The sequence below is a fragment of the Haliotis rubra genome, unplaced genomic scaffold (assembly GCF_003918875.1).
Source record: "Haliotis rubra isolate DU_JTF1 unplaced genomic scaffold, ASM391887v1 Scf5, whole genome shotgun sequence".
In the NCBI taxonomy this organism is placed as follows: domain Eukaryota; kingdom Metazoa; phylum Mollusca; class Gastropoda; order Lepetellida; family Haliotidae; genus Haliotis; species Haliotis rubra.
Genome location: NW_025767190.1, coordinates 676,519 through 694,628, shown reverse-complemented (window position 1 = coordinate 694,628; position 18,110 = coordinate 676,519). Strand labels below are relative to the sequence as shown.

The 18,110-nt window shown below is 41.8% G+C and overlaps 1 protein-coding gene across 1 annotated transcript; it reads left to right on the top strand.

Annotated features, from left to right (window-relative positions):
• The first annotated feature begins 890 nt into the window (after nucleotides 1–890).
• On the top strand, nucleotides 891–17,115 carry LOC124291745. Its single transcript, XM_046728818.1, has 4 exons — nucleotides 891–1,552; nucleotides 15,627–15,882; nucleotides 16,410–16,568; nucleotides 16,874–17,115. Exons 1-4 carry the CDS (start codon nucleotides 1,105–1,107, stop codon nucleotides 17,031–17,033), a joined length of 1,023 nt encoding a protein of 340 aa, XP_046584774.1. The 5' UTR covers nucleotides 891–1,104; the 3' UTR covers nucleotides 17,034–17,115.
• Nucleotides 17,116–18,110: the final 995 nt, after the last annotated feature.

The following is an 18,110-nucleotide window of genomic DNA, read 5'->3' as shown; positions in this document are numbered from 1 at the left end:
TTGAAAGAGTCTGATTGTTCAATTGGACGTGTATATTTAGCGATCCACGGAGATTCCAGCGCATTCTTTTTGTGTCCATTCTCCGAGTCTGTGCGTTGCGCATAAGTCGCATTAAATTGTGCGCGTAACACCCTAGGTGAGGGAGACCTCAGTCCCATGCCATATAGTTTTTAAAAAAACATCGATTTAAAGTATTTGATGAAACTAAAACTAATGTAGAATGATTATTTTATAAATGTATGTCTAGACACCTCTGTGGAATCAGCATCGTGAGAACACATTAGAGGAGAGATAAATATTGTGTGATAAAATATTTCATAGACAAAATGTTAGTCAACGGAAATATATATGTGTGGATACATTACTTTATGAACGGGCGATACAGCCTCCCGCTGTATTGATACAGGGACCGTTACAATAGTGACCTGCGCACTTCCTGCCTGGGTTGGACGGAAGTTGTAATATTACAATGAGGAAGATACGTTCAGTGGACGGGCACCTGACAAAATATAACGTTAAATTATGTAGGGAATATTTAATAAAACGTCCTTTGGTTCAGAACTTTCGGACATATAAAGGAAAGATTAAAACAGCTAGATTTAATATATTTCCGACATGAGGTAGTTGAGTGTATACAAATATCCTTAAGAAGAGTGTGAAAATGGTTTGCAAGCTATACACAGATGTACTGTATAATGTCGGGGAAATCTAAACACAAGTCCGACAAATGTATTAGGGGAATGAAATAAGAGTAGATATCAGTTCTGAGGAGGGTAAGCCGTTATCTAGACAGTCCCCCCGTTGCCCTCCTGGGGGATATGGCTGTGTACAGATGTCCGAAGGGGAGGGGGTAGAGAGAGGTATAGCGTTAGACAGGCAGTCGAGACCGCATGGCTTGTGTGAGAGGGAGCGGGGGAAGCGCTTGGTAGTAACGTCTAACGGTTGAGTCGGATCAACCCTGCGGCCAGCGGGCAGAAGTGTTTGTACAGTGATGGACTAGGATGGACGGGAGTCATTCACACTGACCAGGGGATGTCTGGCGTCTCAACGCGAATCACGTGGTTTTGGATGAGAAAACATTGAATATTTGAAAAAAGTGTAACAATGGGAGTTGGAGACCGGTTTGGATATTTGAAAAGATGGACAGGGTTTTTATCAATTTTTGTGTTGTGCTTGTGGGTTTGTCGGACTACGTCGTCGCCTGCCTGCGAGCCCGTGACGCTGTCCCACTGCGTCAACATCGTCAACACGACGCAGCTTCCCAACCTCTACGGTGACTACACTCAAGATGACGTTGACGTAAAGACGTCACGACTATTCCGGGTTCTAGGATCTCAGTGTCAAACGTTTAACCGTTTTCTCTGTGTGTTGTACCTGCCCCCGTGTCCCGACCCCCACCGACGCACCCCGGGGGTTCTACCCCTCCCCTGCAGACAGGTGTGTGAGGGGGCAAGGAAAGAGTGTAACGGTGTCATGGCTGACAACGGCATGAGGTGGCCCTATGAACTTCAGTGCCATAACTTCCCCACTGAGAACTGTGTTATTGTTCAGGGTAAGTGGTCTTCCGTACCAAACGTATGGTTCTCTTTCATGTCGTCTTTATTTCAGTATTATACAGCTACATGGCTAGGAATATATAACAACGATTTACGCCGTTGGGAGATCAAGAACACAGAGCCAAACACAGATCAACAATAAACCATTACACTGTACACACATCTAACATGTGCACTTTATCGTACTGTTGCCTTAGTCATAAAATGGTATAATGACCTTAGATAGAAGTTGCACTTGTACTATGAAGTAAATCATGATTCGATTATCGTAGTTTTATCCTGGGGCGAGGGGGTTCAGCATGATGGTTATAGTTGGTCGACATAAAGCAACTGACAGGAGTGATGATTTCCTGATTCTCTTTGTGTGAAAGTATCAGCTGTTATTATTTACGACTGGTGCCAGTCCGCTGTACATCAGCAGCATGAACGGTCCCAACGGCATTGTCGTATCTGATGCGCAGGCAATATTCCCTTAGGTTTCACAAAGGAGGGAAACGCACCAAGAACTGGCGCACATTAAGTTTGTATCCAATGAGTTTCAAGGCATTGTTTCCAGAATCAAACTGAGCTATACATACTTATTGTACTTGTATGTTCTATTGCGTGAACAATCCAAAAACATTATTTATTTCAAATTTATTAAATATTGTATTTGAATTTCGATTCTGTACCTAATGTCCCCACCTTTAGGGGTGTTAATGAGGGTTGAGTTGTATTCAGTCGAGCTGGTGGTGGTCTAAACTAAGGTAGACAAGTAGATGGTATGTTTTGGTTTTTCTTATATTTTTCGAAATACATCTGCAAACGAAATAGCCATACAGTAGTCTAGAGCAGTAGGCTGGGAGGGGGAAATACACGTGTTGGCACTGGTAGTTCTGACTACTCGCCAGTGCACGTGAGGGTGTTCTGGGCGGAGAGGACCCCCATCTGTTTATTTGCCTGCGGAAGTCTACTAAACGCCGCGGCAATCAGAACCCTTCCTATTTACTGGGGTGAACTCTTACAGACAAGGCCGTCATTACTTTGTCGTCATATATCAAATCCATCAGAAACTCTACTGATTTCAGCAACTTCCTCTCCATATGATGCATCAGTGTTTAAACAAAGGTCATATATTGCACGAACACGGCGTGTCTGGTATGGTTGCATTTCAAGAAAATGATGGACATTTTTTCTGCGTTAATAATGTTCAGTTTGGAAGTTCTGCCATGGAAGTATTTAGCTTTGTTGAAAGCACATAAATAACGAGCGCGGGAAAGCTTTTAAATATTATTAACTCGATTGGAATTTGCACATAAAACATTTCGTTATAATTGAAAACTGAACCCCGCTAGTTCATCCCTACCGCCTGTTTCAATAAAATGTATTATAGCATTTGTGGCATTTTTTAATGTGTTAAATATTATCCCGGTGTGTAACCGGGCACCTCCCCAAAATACCCCCACCCCACACAAACACACCTGACCCCCCAGTCAATAACATGTTCTTCATCCTTAACGCTTTATTCCTCCCACGGCACTTCACACTATCCCTACGAAACCAAGCACCACTGTCTTTTGAAAGTAACTTATCATTAACACTGTGGCATTTGGAGCAGGAAAGGCTAGAGGGTAATGGTTATTTTATATGATAAATATCTCGGACGTTTACTCCGCCCGTGCACAAATATTTATCTTGTGTTGTGCGTCATACAGCTGGAATCTCGCCACATATACATAAAATACTTTCACGGAATCAAATATATACACACACGGCTGGCGCGAGTAGATATCGACGATGCTGAGAGAAGCAGTTGCAAAGATGAATCATGTCTTCAAACCCAGACACATCGCTCATCTGAAAACGACATTTATCACTCTCACTCACTCACTCACTCTACAGCGTACTACCCCCAACTGACATCATACTTCCAAAATTGTGTTTTTTTGCTCAGCGCCGCAATACTCCAGTTATATGATGGACTTGACAATCCAGTGACTCAATATGAACATCAACATACGTAATTGTGGCAACTGCATCAACCAAGTCAGCGAGCCAGACTGCCCGACCTCGTTAGTCGCTGTTTACGAGAATCAGGAGTTGCTTAAGACCACTTTCAACTCGGATCTTATCAAATGTGTTCTATAAATCAGTTATAGAACAATATATGTGTTTCATATTACTATAGTTTGGCTGTCATGCAAGATAAACTATAGCACTTTGAAAATATCGGTTATTTTATTTTACATTTTTACATAGCATATATCACTAGTTCCTCTTCAATTTTCTCTTAAGTTACATAAAAATCATATATTTCAACACAGAGAGATGGATACTGAAATGGTTCGTCTGATCCAAACTCGACCCAGTCCCCACGATATAAATGGAGTTTGACAACTCAGCCTCAGATATAACCGTGTTTTCTGTGACTGTTCTGGTACAAGCCCCGTTAAGAAGGGGGGAATTCCGCGATCTGACAGCTGCACCCAGCGTATCCCCCTCGAGTTATGACTGCACTGCCTGGGTGCCAGTGTGTATTGCTACTGACAGGTCGGGGATTAAACATGTTGGGTATTGGGAGGGGAAGGAGGTATACACTGGCTGAACCATATATAACACGTCAGTACAACGGCCAAACTCCAGAATAAACTGTAGCAGATGAATGTACAATAAAGGGCTAGTCTGTCTCACAGTCTCTGAACTACATTATTTTCCCTATTGCTTAGCCGTCCCCACAATGCTAAAGTCCTAAATGAAGCAAGTCTAGATTTCCCCAGGTTCCAACTCACTGAAGCTCATTTTCAATTTTGAACGGGTTTATTTGTTACTATCAAAACTATATATATTCAGAGACTTAGTCTATAAGGATCAGTTTTTGTCCTCTTACAAAGAGCAAGAGCTCTTATCGTTAAAAATAACTTCTTTTCCCTTTTAAATTCAGCTACCTATGTACACTACACTACGGTTATAAGGAGCTCATAGGTACCGGCAAGTTTAGTTCGTTATAATAGAATTATGCGCATTGCGAGCAAAATAGAAAATACGGTGACGGAACCAAAATGCAGTCCGTCCTATCCACCACTTCGTCATATGCATAGCTCGATGTACTTCTATTCTGCAACGCCATAGGAATTCCAGGGCAAAATGGTCCCCGTCGGATCAGGGCCCACAGAACGATATCAGCGCTAAGACCGTCTGAAGTCTATGTTACGATGATCTTTGCGTATGAAGGCTCTGTGCATGTGTCCCAGATTGTCACAGTCTGGCTCTATATTTTATGCTGTACCCCGACTGCGGACATTGTCGTTCATGCTGTCAACCACTTCTCCCGAGTCGGCTAGGTACCTACCACCCTGACATAGCCGTGATGTTGGTGACTGCGGCATAAAACAACATTCCTCGCCTTAAGCCGCTATAAGACGCAGCCTAGCCCAATAGTTTCACAAAACGACATAGGGTCAAGATGATGGTATCATCCGTGCTTGGTCTCACACAGACCTACAGCAGCTGTAATGCGCTGAGATATTTCCATGTAACAGGGCCCATGTTATCACCCATGGTAGATAATAGCTGGCCTGGTGGTGATTATATTAACTGAACTGAAAGTAATTACACGAGTATCCATGGAAAAGTCAGTGAGTGGTGATTTACGCTACAGTAATTCACACAGATGTAATTAGAGATAGGAAAAGGGCAGCTTATTTCCAGGGCATAGATTTACAAATAAATGTCCGTGATAATCTTCTTATCTCCCTTTACTGTGATATGGAACTATCTGATATTACCTCCACTACTGGTTTCATTATGGAGTCATACCTCCGCCCTAGTCTGTCACACAGTCCCTGGACCATATTATTTTCGCTTTATCCCGTCCTTTATTGCAATATATACTATCTTCAAAAAAGAAACGCATAGGCCAGAAATCTGTTGCCAAAATGTTGTATTTTCAAACATGTATAACTCGTCCACAAATAGGCTTTAGTGCATGAATTTTTACACCAGTTTAGAAGAAGGTAATGTCTATACAACCAAGTGGATACTTTTAGATAATGGAGACGTTGAGCGCGATGGTGACGACGTAGCACGGTCCCGACGTCGGGTCTCCTGGCTCTCAGACTAATCTCTTTCAACCTGTCCCGAAGTCCAGGCACTCTGGCTGCTGTGCTCTAACCCGTGGCAGTACGATCACGCAAATGTAGTACCCGGATGTACTGACCATGGGCTACAGTGCTGACTCGAGGTCTGCCTGTATGGGGACGGTCATTTGTTATACCTGTTTGGTTGTAACGAGCTGCAAGTCGTGATATCGTGCTCAGACTAACATTCAGACGCCTGGCAACAGAAGATTGGTAATCTCCAGCGTGTATTCTTTCAATGGCAATGGTCCGTGTCGCAGAGTCAAGACGTGGCGCAGTGATTTGACCTTGAAACTTCAAAACGAATGCCAATTTCCGAAAGTAATCTGCAATTTTATTGCCAGACAGTGCATGCTCTTTGCTGCACAATTTCAAATGGGTGATTTCTGTTGCGTTGTGGCGATGCCTTTTTAATCCTTGTAAGAAATCTCATCGAAATCAACATTTTCAGGTAAAATCGATTTTTTACTTGTGCAATTGTGTAAAATCTTGTTATCAACATTATCGTTACGTATTTTGACGATTGTTTGAATACAATAGGTAATTAATAGATTTTTAAAAATACAGATCGCCTATGCGTTTCTTTTTTGGGATAGTATAGTTCTAAATGCAGCAAGTTCGAATCACACAGCCCACTGGTCCCTGATCCACATTATTTTCCCTACAGCCCTACCCGCGATGCCAGAAACCATATCTCGGTATTTGGTCCCTGGCAATGCTAAAGCCCTAACTGAAGCAAGTCTAGATTTCCCCAGGTTCTGAGAATGTCCTTGTCTGTCATACATACCCTGAAGCAAATACAATGTCATGTATATCCAAGAAAGCCCACGCAAGTCTAGAAAATGTGGCAAGTCTAGATTTCCACAGCTTCAGGAAGAAAGTCTCAGGGCTCCTTTTCATTATATTATTTTTTTTTAATATGAACTTTTTTCTGTAAAATATGTTCATTTCAAAGACTTGTTGTTAGTGTAAGAATGTCCCATCTGATGGGGCTCCTTTTCAATTTAAATGGGGTTATTTGTTACTATCACAATTTTATACATTCAGAGACTAAGCGTTAGTCTATGTAGGATACGTACAGGGATGTGATGAACTCAATAATGATGTCAATTAAATCTCTCTCTATATTTTTAAGTGTTCTGCATTCAGAAATATATTATGTTTTATCTCATTGCAACCACCTTGAAGGACATTTTGTTGACAAACTACATCTGGTTAAAGGAAATCGTATGCGGCGATGCGGTAGGTAGCTATTAAAAGTGCTGCACGGCGGGCTAGTTGGCTCTTCTTTCCTCCTCCCTACAAGAATAGGCGGCTATGTCGCGCCTGAATGAGACTTAATATGCCTGACGAAATTTGCCCTGCGGAAAACGGCGCCAATCCTGCTTGGCGTAAAATGGCACCGTATTCGACCGACGGAAAATGGCATCAGATTTTCCGCGCGACATCAGCTTCATCTGGCGTCAAATGGCACCAAATCTATTTGACTAAACATTTTGACTACTGAAATATTAATATTTGCAGAGACCATATATCGGTATATGGTCACTGATATTTGTTCCAGGGGCTGTATTTGCTGTCTGTTCGTTCTAAGCGTGTCCGAATATCTTAGAAACCGGACACCCTAGCTGTGTGACCGCCGAACGCTCCTGGTGTCATTAGCGCATGCGCACAATCGCTCACATGAACATCTTTTTGCAGCCAGAGAGTCCCCCGAGTGTGATCTATAAATCAAGTCTTTTCCCCCGAGTTCTCGTCCTGGTGATGAGCAGATCCGACTGAGAGCAGACCCAGCTCTTCAAACCCTGGTCGCACCCCGCCCTAATTCCGTCCCCCACGTCGTTCCCGAAGTTGATGTGATGGCGGTGATAACGCCTTGTCGTCTTCCAGCAGGATCACGAGGAATTAGAGGTGTAGACAACTCGAGACAAATATTTCTCTGTAATAGCTGTCTGGGTAGGGTAATTATAAAGGCATGTGGTAAGGAGACTCAGAGCCTGAAGCACTTAGGCAGTAATTACATGTAGCTTACATCACCCACGGGAGATCGCCATGATGAGATTTGTCCTCGGCTTGTGAGAGTTTGTGGATGGCGGTAATTACAAAAAAACGGTTGCAAATGTATATATTTTGACTTCAAAAGGTAGTTGTTGATTACATCGCTGATTAATAATTTAGAATACGGAACGCCAACGGCGACGATGTTCTATATACATGTGTATGCACATCCAGGCAGCTGTCGCTACTTATGCTCCGGCTCGGGCGAAAATAGTCGCTGTCATGTGCAGGAACATCTGATTAATGATGCTAAAAAGAAACTGATTTACACCCTTGACATCAACCCAGTTGACCTCATCGATGGTAATAGCACATAAGGTTCCTCGTTCGTAAAACCACATCCGTAGTTTGTGGGTTAGACTAACGCTTAGTCCCTGAAATTTAATTTTGATAGTAAGAAATAAACCCATTTATATTGGAAACGAGCCCCCGTGTGTATAGGAGATTCGGGGACCTGGGGAAGGCTTTAACATTGCAGAGAGGGCTTTGCATCAGGGGAAATAATGTGGTTCAGGGACTGTGAGACTGTGGGTATGTGCTGCCATTCAGTATTATCAGGAATTCCTGAGTGTTGATTTCACACGTTGGATATGTAGGATTATATCACAGCGAAAGGATATATCAATGTTAATACCGTGTTGAAGGATTATGTCAATGAAACTAACAATTGGGTAGGAGAATAATTCATTCAATGACATTATAACAGAAGAGGTTGGGATGGAGGGTGGGGTGGGGGTGGAAAAGCACTTTTAAGGGGGACGTGGGGATAAATGCAGATAGACACGCAAGTGTACTGGAAAAAGGCGGATTTACTCAATTAATGTAAGCGGTGCGTCTATCAAATGCGACACTCGACAGTAGTTGCCTAACCCGTGTGCTGGCGTCATGTCTGTTCAGATAACGCACGTTGTTTGGCTTAATTGCTGCCATTTTTGTGAGGCGGACAGACGTATTTCCAGTAAGATATATACAATTAAAGATAAAGAAGACGAAACGGATGGAATAGTTTCTGTAAAATAACGGAAGAGCAAGCTCGGTCGATATTGTTTTACTCAGGTCAATAAAAACCGATATCGACCTCTACAAGAGTCTATAATTGTTTTATGATATAATGAAAGAGAAACGGGTATTAACATAAACTTTTAATGCACACACTGTGCCATCTATCCGAGTGATCTGATTGGCTGAAAAGCGGGGGAAGCCCCTTCGTACGGGATTCCTTGTCTATTTTTAGTAACCCAAGTCAATATCGTAATTTATCAGAAAACTCAAGTCAATATCGTGTTTTGTAGTCAATCATGTGACGGTATTTTGACCAATCGTGGTACAGGAAAAATACTACCTATATAATAATGTGTGTTGTGTTTGAGGTGATATTGTGTGTTATGTTCGAGGTGATATTGTGTGTTGTGTTTGAGGTGATATTGTGCGTTGTGTTCGAGGTGATATTGTGTGTTGTGTTTGAGGTGATATTGTGTGTTGTGTTCGAGATGATATTGTGCGTTGTGTTCGAGGTGATATTGTGTGTTGTGTTTGAGGTGATATTGTGTGTTATGTTCGAGGTGATATTGTGCGTTGTGATATTCTGTGTTGTGTTCGAGGTGATATTGTGTGTTGTGTTTGAGGTGATATTGTGTGTTATATTCGAGATGATATTGTGCGTTGTTCGAGGTGATATTGTGCGTTGTGATATTGTACGTTGTGTTCGAGGTGATATTGAGTGTTATGTTCGAGGTGATATTGTGTGTTGTGTTTGAGGTGATATTGTGTGTTATGTTCGAGGTGATATTGTGCTTTGTTTTCGAGGTGATATTGTGTGTTATGTTTGAGGTGATATTGTGTGTTATGTTCGAGGTAATATTGTGCGTTGTGATATTGTGCGTTGTGTTCGAGGTGATATTGTGTGTTATGTTCGAGGTAATATTGTGCGTTGTGATATTGTGCGTTGTGATCGAGGTGATATTGTGTGTTGTGTTTGAGGTGATATTGTGTGTTATGTTTGAGGTGGTATTGTGTGTCGTGTTCGAGGTGATATTGTGTGTTATGTTCGAGGTGATATTGTGCGTTGTGTTCGAGGTGATATTGTGCGTTGTGTTCGAGGTGATATTATGTGTTATGTTCGAGGTGATATTGTGCGTTGTGATATTGTGCGTTGTGTTCGAGGTGATATTGTGTGTTATGTTCGAGGTGATATTGTGCGTTGTGTTCTAGGTGATATTGTGTGTTATGTTCGAGGTGGTATTGTGTGTTGTGTTTGAGTTGATATTGTGTGTTATGTTCGAGGTGATTTTGTGCGTTGTGATATTGTGCGTTGTGTTCGAGGTGATATTGTGTGTTATGTTCGAGGTGATATTGTGCGTTGTCATATCGTGCGTTGTGTTCGAGGTGATATTGTGTGTTGTGTTTGAGGTGATATTGTGTGTTATGTTTGAGGTGATATTGTGTGTTGTGTTCGAGGTGATATTGTGTGTTATGTTCGAGGTGACATTGTGCGTTGTCATATCGTGCGTTGTGTTCGAGGTGATATTGTGCGTTGTGTTCGAGGTGATATTGTGTGTTATGTTTGAGGTGATATTGTGTGTTATGTTCGAGGTAATATTGTGCGTTGTGATATTGTGCGTTGTGTTCGAGGTGATATTGTGTGTTATGTTCGAGGTGATATTGTGCGTTGTGTTCGAGGTGATATTGTGTGTTGTGTTTGAGGTGATATTGTGTGTTATGTTTGAGGTGGTATTGTGTGTCGTGTTCGAGGTGATATTGTGTGTTATGTTCGAGGTGATATTGTGCGTTGTGTTCGAGGTGATATTGTGCGTTGTGTTCGAGGTGATATTATGTGTTATGTTCGAGGTGATATTGTGCGTTGTGATATTGTGTGTTGTGATATTGTGCGTTGTGTTCGAGGTGATATTGTGTGTTATGTTCGAGGTGATATTGTGCGTTGTGTTCGAGGTGATATTGTGTGTTATGTTCGAGGTGATATTGTGTGTTGTGTTCGAGGTGATATTGTGTGTTATGTTCGAGGTGATTTTGTGCGTTGTGTTCGAGGTGATATTGTGTGTTATGTTCGAGGTGATATTGTGCGTTGTCATATTGTGCGTTGTGTTCGAGGTGATAATTTGCGTTATGGGATGGGTGGGTGGGGTGGGGGTGGGCGGTGTATGTGTTACTGAGCGCGTTCCACCACCAACAATCAAACAATCCAAAGGAATTTCCAGTAATTCAGACTATTTGGCTCTGAATTTTAGTCACTGATCACACGGTCGGGCTTGTGAACCGAAACGACGACGAGTAATAGCTTTGCATGACATATGGTAAAATGTCACCCCCACCATGACGCCGTGTGACTGACCTGGTGTCTCCGTGTGTAGTTGTGTGTACACACTAGACGTCATGTTGCACCTAACGCCACGAGGGACACACACACAAAGGTCACGTGTTTCTCAAACTCTTGGACACACGCAGGAAACGGTTCATTACCTCAGTGCCTTAATTGCCGTGGGTAAATAGTTTAATAACCTGTACATGATAAAGTTTGCATGGTATTTCGCCTCATGACGCCCTTTAATGCCCCGCCCTAAAACCTCGTATTTTAGGTTTCGTTATGGGGATACAAACGTATTCATGTTCACATTTATGTTTTTAATGTTTTCTATTGATCATAAGGTCTATTAAGACCACATCCGGAGCGTTATGATGCTGGTATCTGATGTGAATGCCTGTATTGGGCCCGGGCGGTAGAGGTTCTGGTATAATTACACCGTGCACGCATATGGAAAACAAACACAGGGGGTATTAACACGGTACAAGATAATGAGACAAGCATGCGCGGTTTGAAACATGTAGCGAGGAGTAACCGTGTGAATATGAAACATGTTGTCAAATGATGTTTCGTTTACTGTTCATGGTTTTGTTTGTTTTCTGTTGTTTAACGCCCCACTCAGCAATATTCCAGCCATATGGCGGCGGTCTCTAAATAATCGATCTGGTCCAGGCAATCCAGTGATCAACATTATGAGCATCAATCTACGCAGTTGGGATACGGTGACATGTGTCAAAAAACAAGTCACCGAGCCTGACCACCTGATTATGGTTATTATCTGTAGACAGAAAGAAGTCCGTCATACAGACCCTGAAGCAAATATATCAAAGAAAGCCCACGCAAGTCTAGAAAACGTGGCAAGTCTGAAAATGAAGAGTATCAGGGCTCCATTTCATTATATATTTTTTTTTTTACTATGAATTTTTTTCTGTAATATATGTTCATTTCAGAGACTAGTTGTTATCTAGACTGAAAGGTACTTTAGCCAAAATCAGAATACAGCCATAGTTTTTAAGCCGCTTTTTTGCATGATCCCAGAAATGGAGGACAAAGGAATGAGTTTACCAGATTGTAAATATACGGGACTCGAACCAAAGTTTAGGGGGTTACGGATGGCAAACATTCATGATGCTGACAAATCCAGAACCATAATTATGAACATCTGAATCTGGGGTGACAGATTTAACATAGGCGTACGGTCATCGTAGCACTAAGATCGCTTTGGAGGAAGGGGTACCAGGCAGTGATGAGAAGTAGATGGTGTGTAACGTTGCGTGTGTTTGCGTGCGCATACTTGCATGCGTGCGTGCGTGTAATTGTACGGACATATGTCGGTTTTATCGTCAAAGCCCGCTGTGACATGCCCCAGTTTAAATTAAACGGATACTCCACCCAGACATTTACTGAGCCAACAAACCTTGTCACTTTCGGCCAGGGTAACATCAAGTACCGTCTTTTGGTATGGTGTGGCTGTAGATCGAACACTTGACCTTCCGCTTCCCGGTCATATACGCTGGATCCAGTTCCTGGTACTATTGTCTTCTTTGCATATAGTGCTCCAGTAAACGGTATTCGAAAGTATCATCAACAATTTTGTTTCCATATTTGCATCAGTATATATCGAATTTGTAATTTAGAAATACACCATTTTGAAAATCATATTAGGGATATGTAGGCAGTCCTTTAACTGTTATTTTCATATTATATTTAAAATGATGATTTCACAAAAAGATCAAAATGAAACAGGACAATCAGCTTGTGTTAACCAAAACTGGTAAAAGTGTAAATCTTCCCATCACACGATAGACTGCACTTCTGTGTTGTCTCTATATCGAAGTAACCCGGAAGCCGGAACATTTGGTTTAGTGCTTAGGTTAATTATGTCTCTGAATATATATAATTTTGATAAAAATAAATAATTCCATCTAAATTGAAAAGGAGCCCAAGAGAGATGGGAGGTTCTGAACCGAAGGTAAGTCCAGACTTGCTTCATGTAGGGCTTTAGCATTGCAGGGAGGGATCTAAAGAAAGGAAAGTAATGTGCTTCAGGGACTGTGAGACAAACTACTTCAGTGTATAAAGAAATGAATTAAAAGAATCCCGTTTTCTTTCCTTCAAACATATGTGTCCTCAATCAGTCAACCCCTATCCTTTGCACCTTGACCTCGGTCACACATACGGGTTCTATTCTGATCTGTACTAATGAGATCACTGTAAATATGAAACACACTTCATAGATGTTGTTCCAATTTAGGCATATTGGCATTGATTTGGCCAAATGTCTGCGTTTCTTAATATGGCGTCTGAGAGGTAAAGTACCTGTTGGTATGTTACGAGTTTGAACAATTTACCCTGATCGGATCACTGGCAGCTGGTTTCTGTTTACCGCACGGGGAAATAAAATTCATTAAAACAAAACAGTTTTTCAAAGACTGGTGAAACCTCAGACTAGTCACGCGCATTAATGTGCAAATGTATCAAATCCACGTCTGTCGGAAAGAACGCCTGTCGCCCTGCTTCGGGGGAGAGGAAGCAATTAGCAGCCAATTTGTATTTAACATAACATCCGTTCAATGATAAATATACGAGTTACTGCTTATAAACGAATGTCAGGTGTTTTTCCCTAGGCTGAAGGATGTCAAAGATAAGGCGGGGTTTGTTTCAGTAAGAAATTTAACTCATTTAGTATCGACCATTGATGTAATGATCAACGGTGTTAAGAAATGTTCCAGCTTTATGGCGGTGATGTGTATGTATCCGAAGCTGGTCCAGATAATTCCGTGACTGACATTATGCCCGTTGATCTAGGCAATGGACATGCATCAACTAGGTCAGAGAGCCTGATCGGTCTATCCCCTATGTCGTCTCAGATCACAAGCATGGGATTCTGAAGAACCAATTGTAACCCGGAATCTTTGTGTAGTGGCATGGGGTTAGTCCCACACACACACACACACACACAAAACCCCACATGTCAAAGCCGCACGCTCGTCTGGCCTTCACGTTGCTGAACAACCCAACTCCCAACAAACAACTGATGCACGTGCCTATGTATGAAGGTCCATGCGTGGAATGTTTGGACAGTGTCCACTTGCAACTATCTGACCGATCCGGTAGTTGTAACACAGGTGTTCACGTGCGTGCTGCGGTACATACTCATATCACTCCAGCCCCCCTTTATGCTCTAGCAGTCCTCTTGTGCACAAAAAACCTTCATGACTAAATCATGGCGTCTTCTGTGTGTAGGTGTAGGGCGCCCCGGTCTCTCGTGGGTACATCAGTACTTAATATATGAAAGTGAAGAAGGCCATGAAAATAACCTACGGTAATTCTTTTTTAAGTGGAAATGCGAAGCAATATCTGATAAAGGTAAATAATATTTGTGTGATGAAAATTGACAGAGCTGTACCAAAACCAAATTTATTATCATAGCTTGTCTCATTGTAATCGAAGAATATTGATCATTTTCTGTCTCCCTGCTACTGATATGGGGTAATCGAGTGACTCTTGCTAACGCCCTTATCTCAGAACCACGAGTCCGGTAAACCAGTGGTTAATAGTATGGACAACGGTCAATTCCGCCCGGTTACAATTACACAGTGTACAACCAAACACTAGACCAGGGTTTTACACAGACTTGGAAAAACTGAATCATGGTGACTAACAGTAAATGTTTTTGGTAGTCAGTTTCTAAATTTGTCATTAAAAAGAATAGTCAATAACATAATTCCATTATTAATTCTAAATGTAGCAAATGTTGTGACAGCATATTTTGTCCTCTGTTGTAAGTAATCTGATGCAGTTCATGTTTATTATTTGTCATAACATTCATTCATAACAAGCGTAAATATAATGCAATGGTGAAATGGACCAGTGATTGTATTTACTATAATTTAACTTGTTAAAACAACTTCAAGCAAGTCTGGTACAAGACCTGTGAACTGTAACAGACTCAACTTCCGTTTCGCCGATTGCAGTGTCCAGTCAGAAAACTGTAGTTGCTTGTGGTATTTAGCGGAGTTATTTGGATTCAAGGTACACCTATTTAAAATAAATATAGCGTCAGCTATGACTCGTATGTAAATATGTTTGGAGTATTGTGCAATATTGCTGAGTCAAATACGCAGGTAATACGCGTCATGTAAAAAACCCTGGGCGAGTAACACGATTAGTCTGTCTCACAGTCCCTGAACCATACTATTTTCCCGACAGCCTAGCCCTCCCTGCAATGTAAAGCACTACATGAAGCAAGTCTAGATATCCTCAGGTTCTCCCTGGGGCTCCTCTTCAATTGGGTGAATTTGTTACAATCGAAATTCTATATATTCAGAGACTAAGCGCTAGTTAGTCTAGTAACACAATGTAAGTAGCTGATCCTTATGCAAGTCGACAAGTAAGAACTTTGAGGTCCATTTACCCCGAAAGTCCAAAGGTCATTGACATTGAATTGAGATATGTACTTTAAAGCTCATAGTCAGCCCGATGAGCCGGGTATAGGGAAGGGGTGTTAATCCGACAAACCCAATAAAGATTGAGTAAGAGACAGTATCTCAGTTTGTATGATAATTCCTCCCACAGATTCTGGTGAACTGGAGCTGGTGGATGTGTCTCTGCGCGTGACCGGAAGTATACGGCGGCCGAACACACAGCCGGTCAGTGTTGCACCCCTGGAGGCGGAAATCGGCGACAACGATGAATACTCAGTGGAAGTTGTATCAATGACAACCAGTCAGATACCTCAGAGACGATATGACGTCATAGAGCTCGGTGATGAGGACTTATACCACGGCTGGGCGGATGTGCAGGGCACCGGCGCAGCAAACGACTACTGCAGGTGACTAACGATACCATGTCCTGGTTGCGCAGAGTGTGTGTAAGTTACGCGACTAAGATATGAAACCAGTCAAAGGATTTCTTTGGTTAAACCCATTTCAGTGAGATAATCCTGAAAGTGCGGACCTCGCGTATAGGCAGCTTTGTATCAGCTATACAGACATGCTTATATTTGCAAACTTGCTGTAATCTTTGGTAAAGCATTGTCAAGGCTGAAACACTTTTTGCTCCCGGTTGCTCCCCGTATTGACTCAATCCATCCAATATGAGTTAAAGGGAGTTACAAAGAATATTCTCTTTTTCCTATAATCATAGTTAATATGTTATGTTATATCCAGACGGATTAATTACTATCATGTGAAAAATACCTGCGTTCTTAAGCTTCTTTTGCTAGTTCATATGGGGCATTTACAGTTTGAATCTATGCGATATTTTCATCAAATCAGTTACTAAATCCTCACTGATGTATTACCGATACGAAGTTATGCTTGAACTCAATCAGTCAATATATGCACTTTTCTTCACCAGAATTTTGGGACGTGGAAAGAGAAGGTTCTTGTCATGCGCACTGGCAGGAAGCTCAGGTCAAGGTCACCATTACGTTTCTAAGCTAGGTTTTGACAGCGGTCACAGAGACACGTGGTTCATGCGCGACGTCGACAACGACGGCCGTGACGACTATTGTAGGTAAGTGACAGTTTTTACAAGCATATACCGGGATACATATTCATCTTCTCATGATTGTTTTACATGAAGTTTGAGTAATATGCCCATGAATAGATTAATAACTCTCCAATACCGACTGTCTATTATAGATTTCTTTGAGGTGTTCCGATAACATGAAAACGCCATTAGCAAATCCATAATAAAATGCCAAAACATCTTTAAATCATTTTCACGACATTGGGTTTAATTGAGCACACGATTCTGTACTCTAGGGACATCGACACGTGCTATTGATTGTCTGACATATGTATTGGGTTATTCTTCAGATGTGTGGGCAAGCCGGAGGGCTCTAAGATCTGGTGCATGAAGGCTGGAGATAAAGGCTTCTATGGCAGCACTGTGCAAGGCGGAAGTCAGTACACGTTCGAGCTTCCGGGATCCACCGGATGTCATGATAAAAAACTTAATCCTCAGTTTGGAGCTTGATATCACTGTTATTCCATATGTGTAAATAGGGCTGAAAGTATTCAACAAAGAAGAAAAATAAACATTTCTCATTTTCTTAGTATATCTGTGTTTGCTTTGTCTTTTAATACTGGACAAGGAGTGAGTGAATTTAGTTTCATGCCGTTTTTAGCAATATTCCAGCAATATCACGGCGGGGGGCTGCACACATTGTAACACATTGCTTTAACCACTAGACTACCCTACCGCCCCGTGGACAAGGAAATAGGATGTGTGGTATTATCTTGGCATCAATGGAGTGAGTGTAGCTTTACGTCGCCTTTAGCAATATTCAATCAAGTTCACAACGGGGTAAGCAGATATGGATTTTACACGTTTCACCAATGTGAGGAATCGAACCTGGACCTTTCGGTTGACGAGTAAACGCTACAACCACTAGACAGCGCGCCTGGTAACACCATAACACTCACGGGGTAAAAGGGTGAATGTAGGACTGGTAGATACCATGGCAATGTGACTGTTTCTTAATGACCCAAAGTAGTAACACATTCAGTCTAAGGGAACGCAAAACAAGCAGTATATATTTGGTTTAATGTTACAAGGGGCACTAACAATGTGGTGGTTGTGAGGATAGTATTTGAAGGAAGGCAGGAAGCCTGTGAGTACGAGTATTAACAGCTAGCGAAAGTAGCAGTCCTGTGTTCGCGAGTATATTTGTACCATACGTATCTAAGCAGTGTGTCTAGTGATGTGTGTTTGACTGTATAAGCCGTCATTAGGCCTGGCAAATGTTTGGCATCGCCATCTGGTGTTCGTGAGGCAATATTGTCCTCGATGGTAATGGAGTCCGTGAGAATGAATCTTGAAGGTACTGAAAGTTGTAAGATAGTGTATATGGCTGTAAAACCTCCCTTTAATATCCAATTATAGGGGATCCCAAGAAGATGGTTGATCGAAGGTAACACACTTTCTGATCGCTGTTCGTGAAGATAAGATTGTTCAATATCTTGTGTTGCTATTAAGTGTTCGTGAAGATAAGATTGTTCAATATTACGTGTGTTGCTATTACGTGTTCGTGAAGATAAGATTGTTAACGGT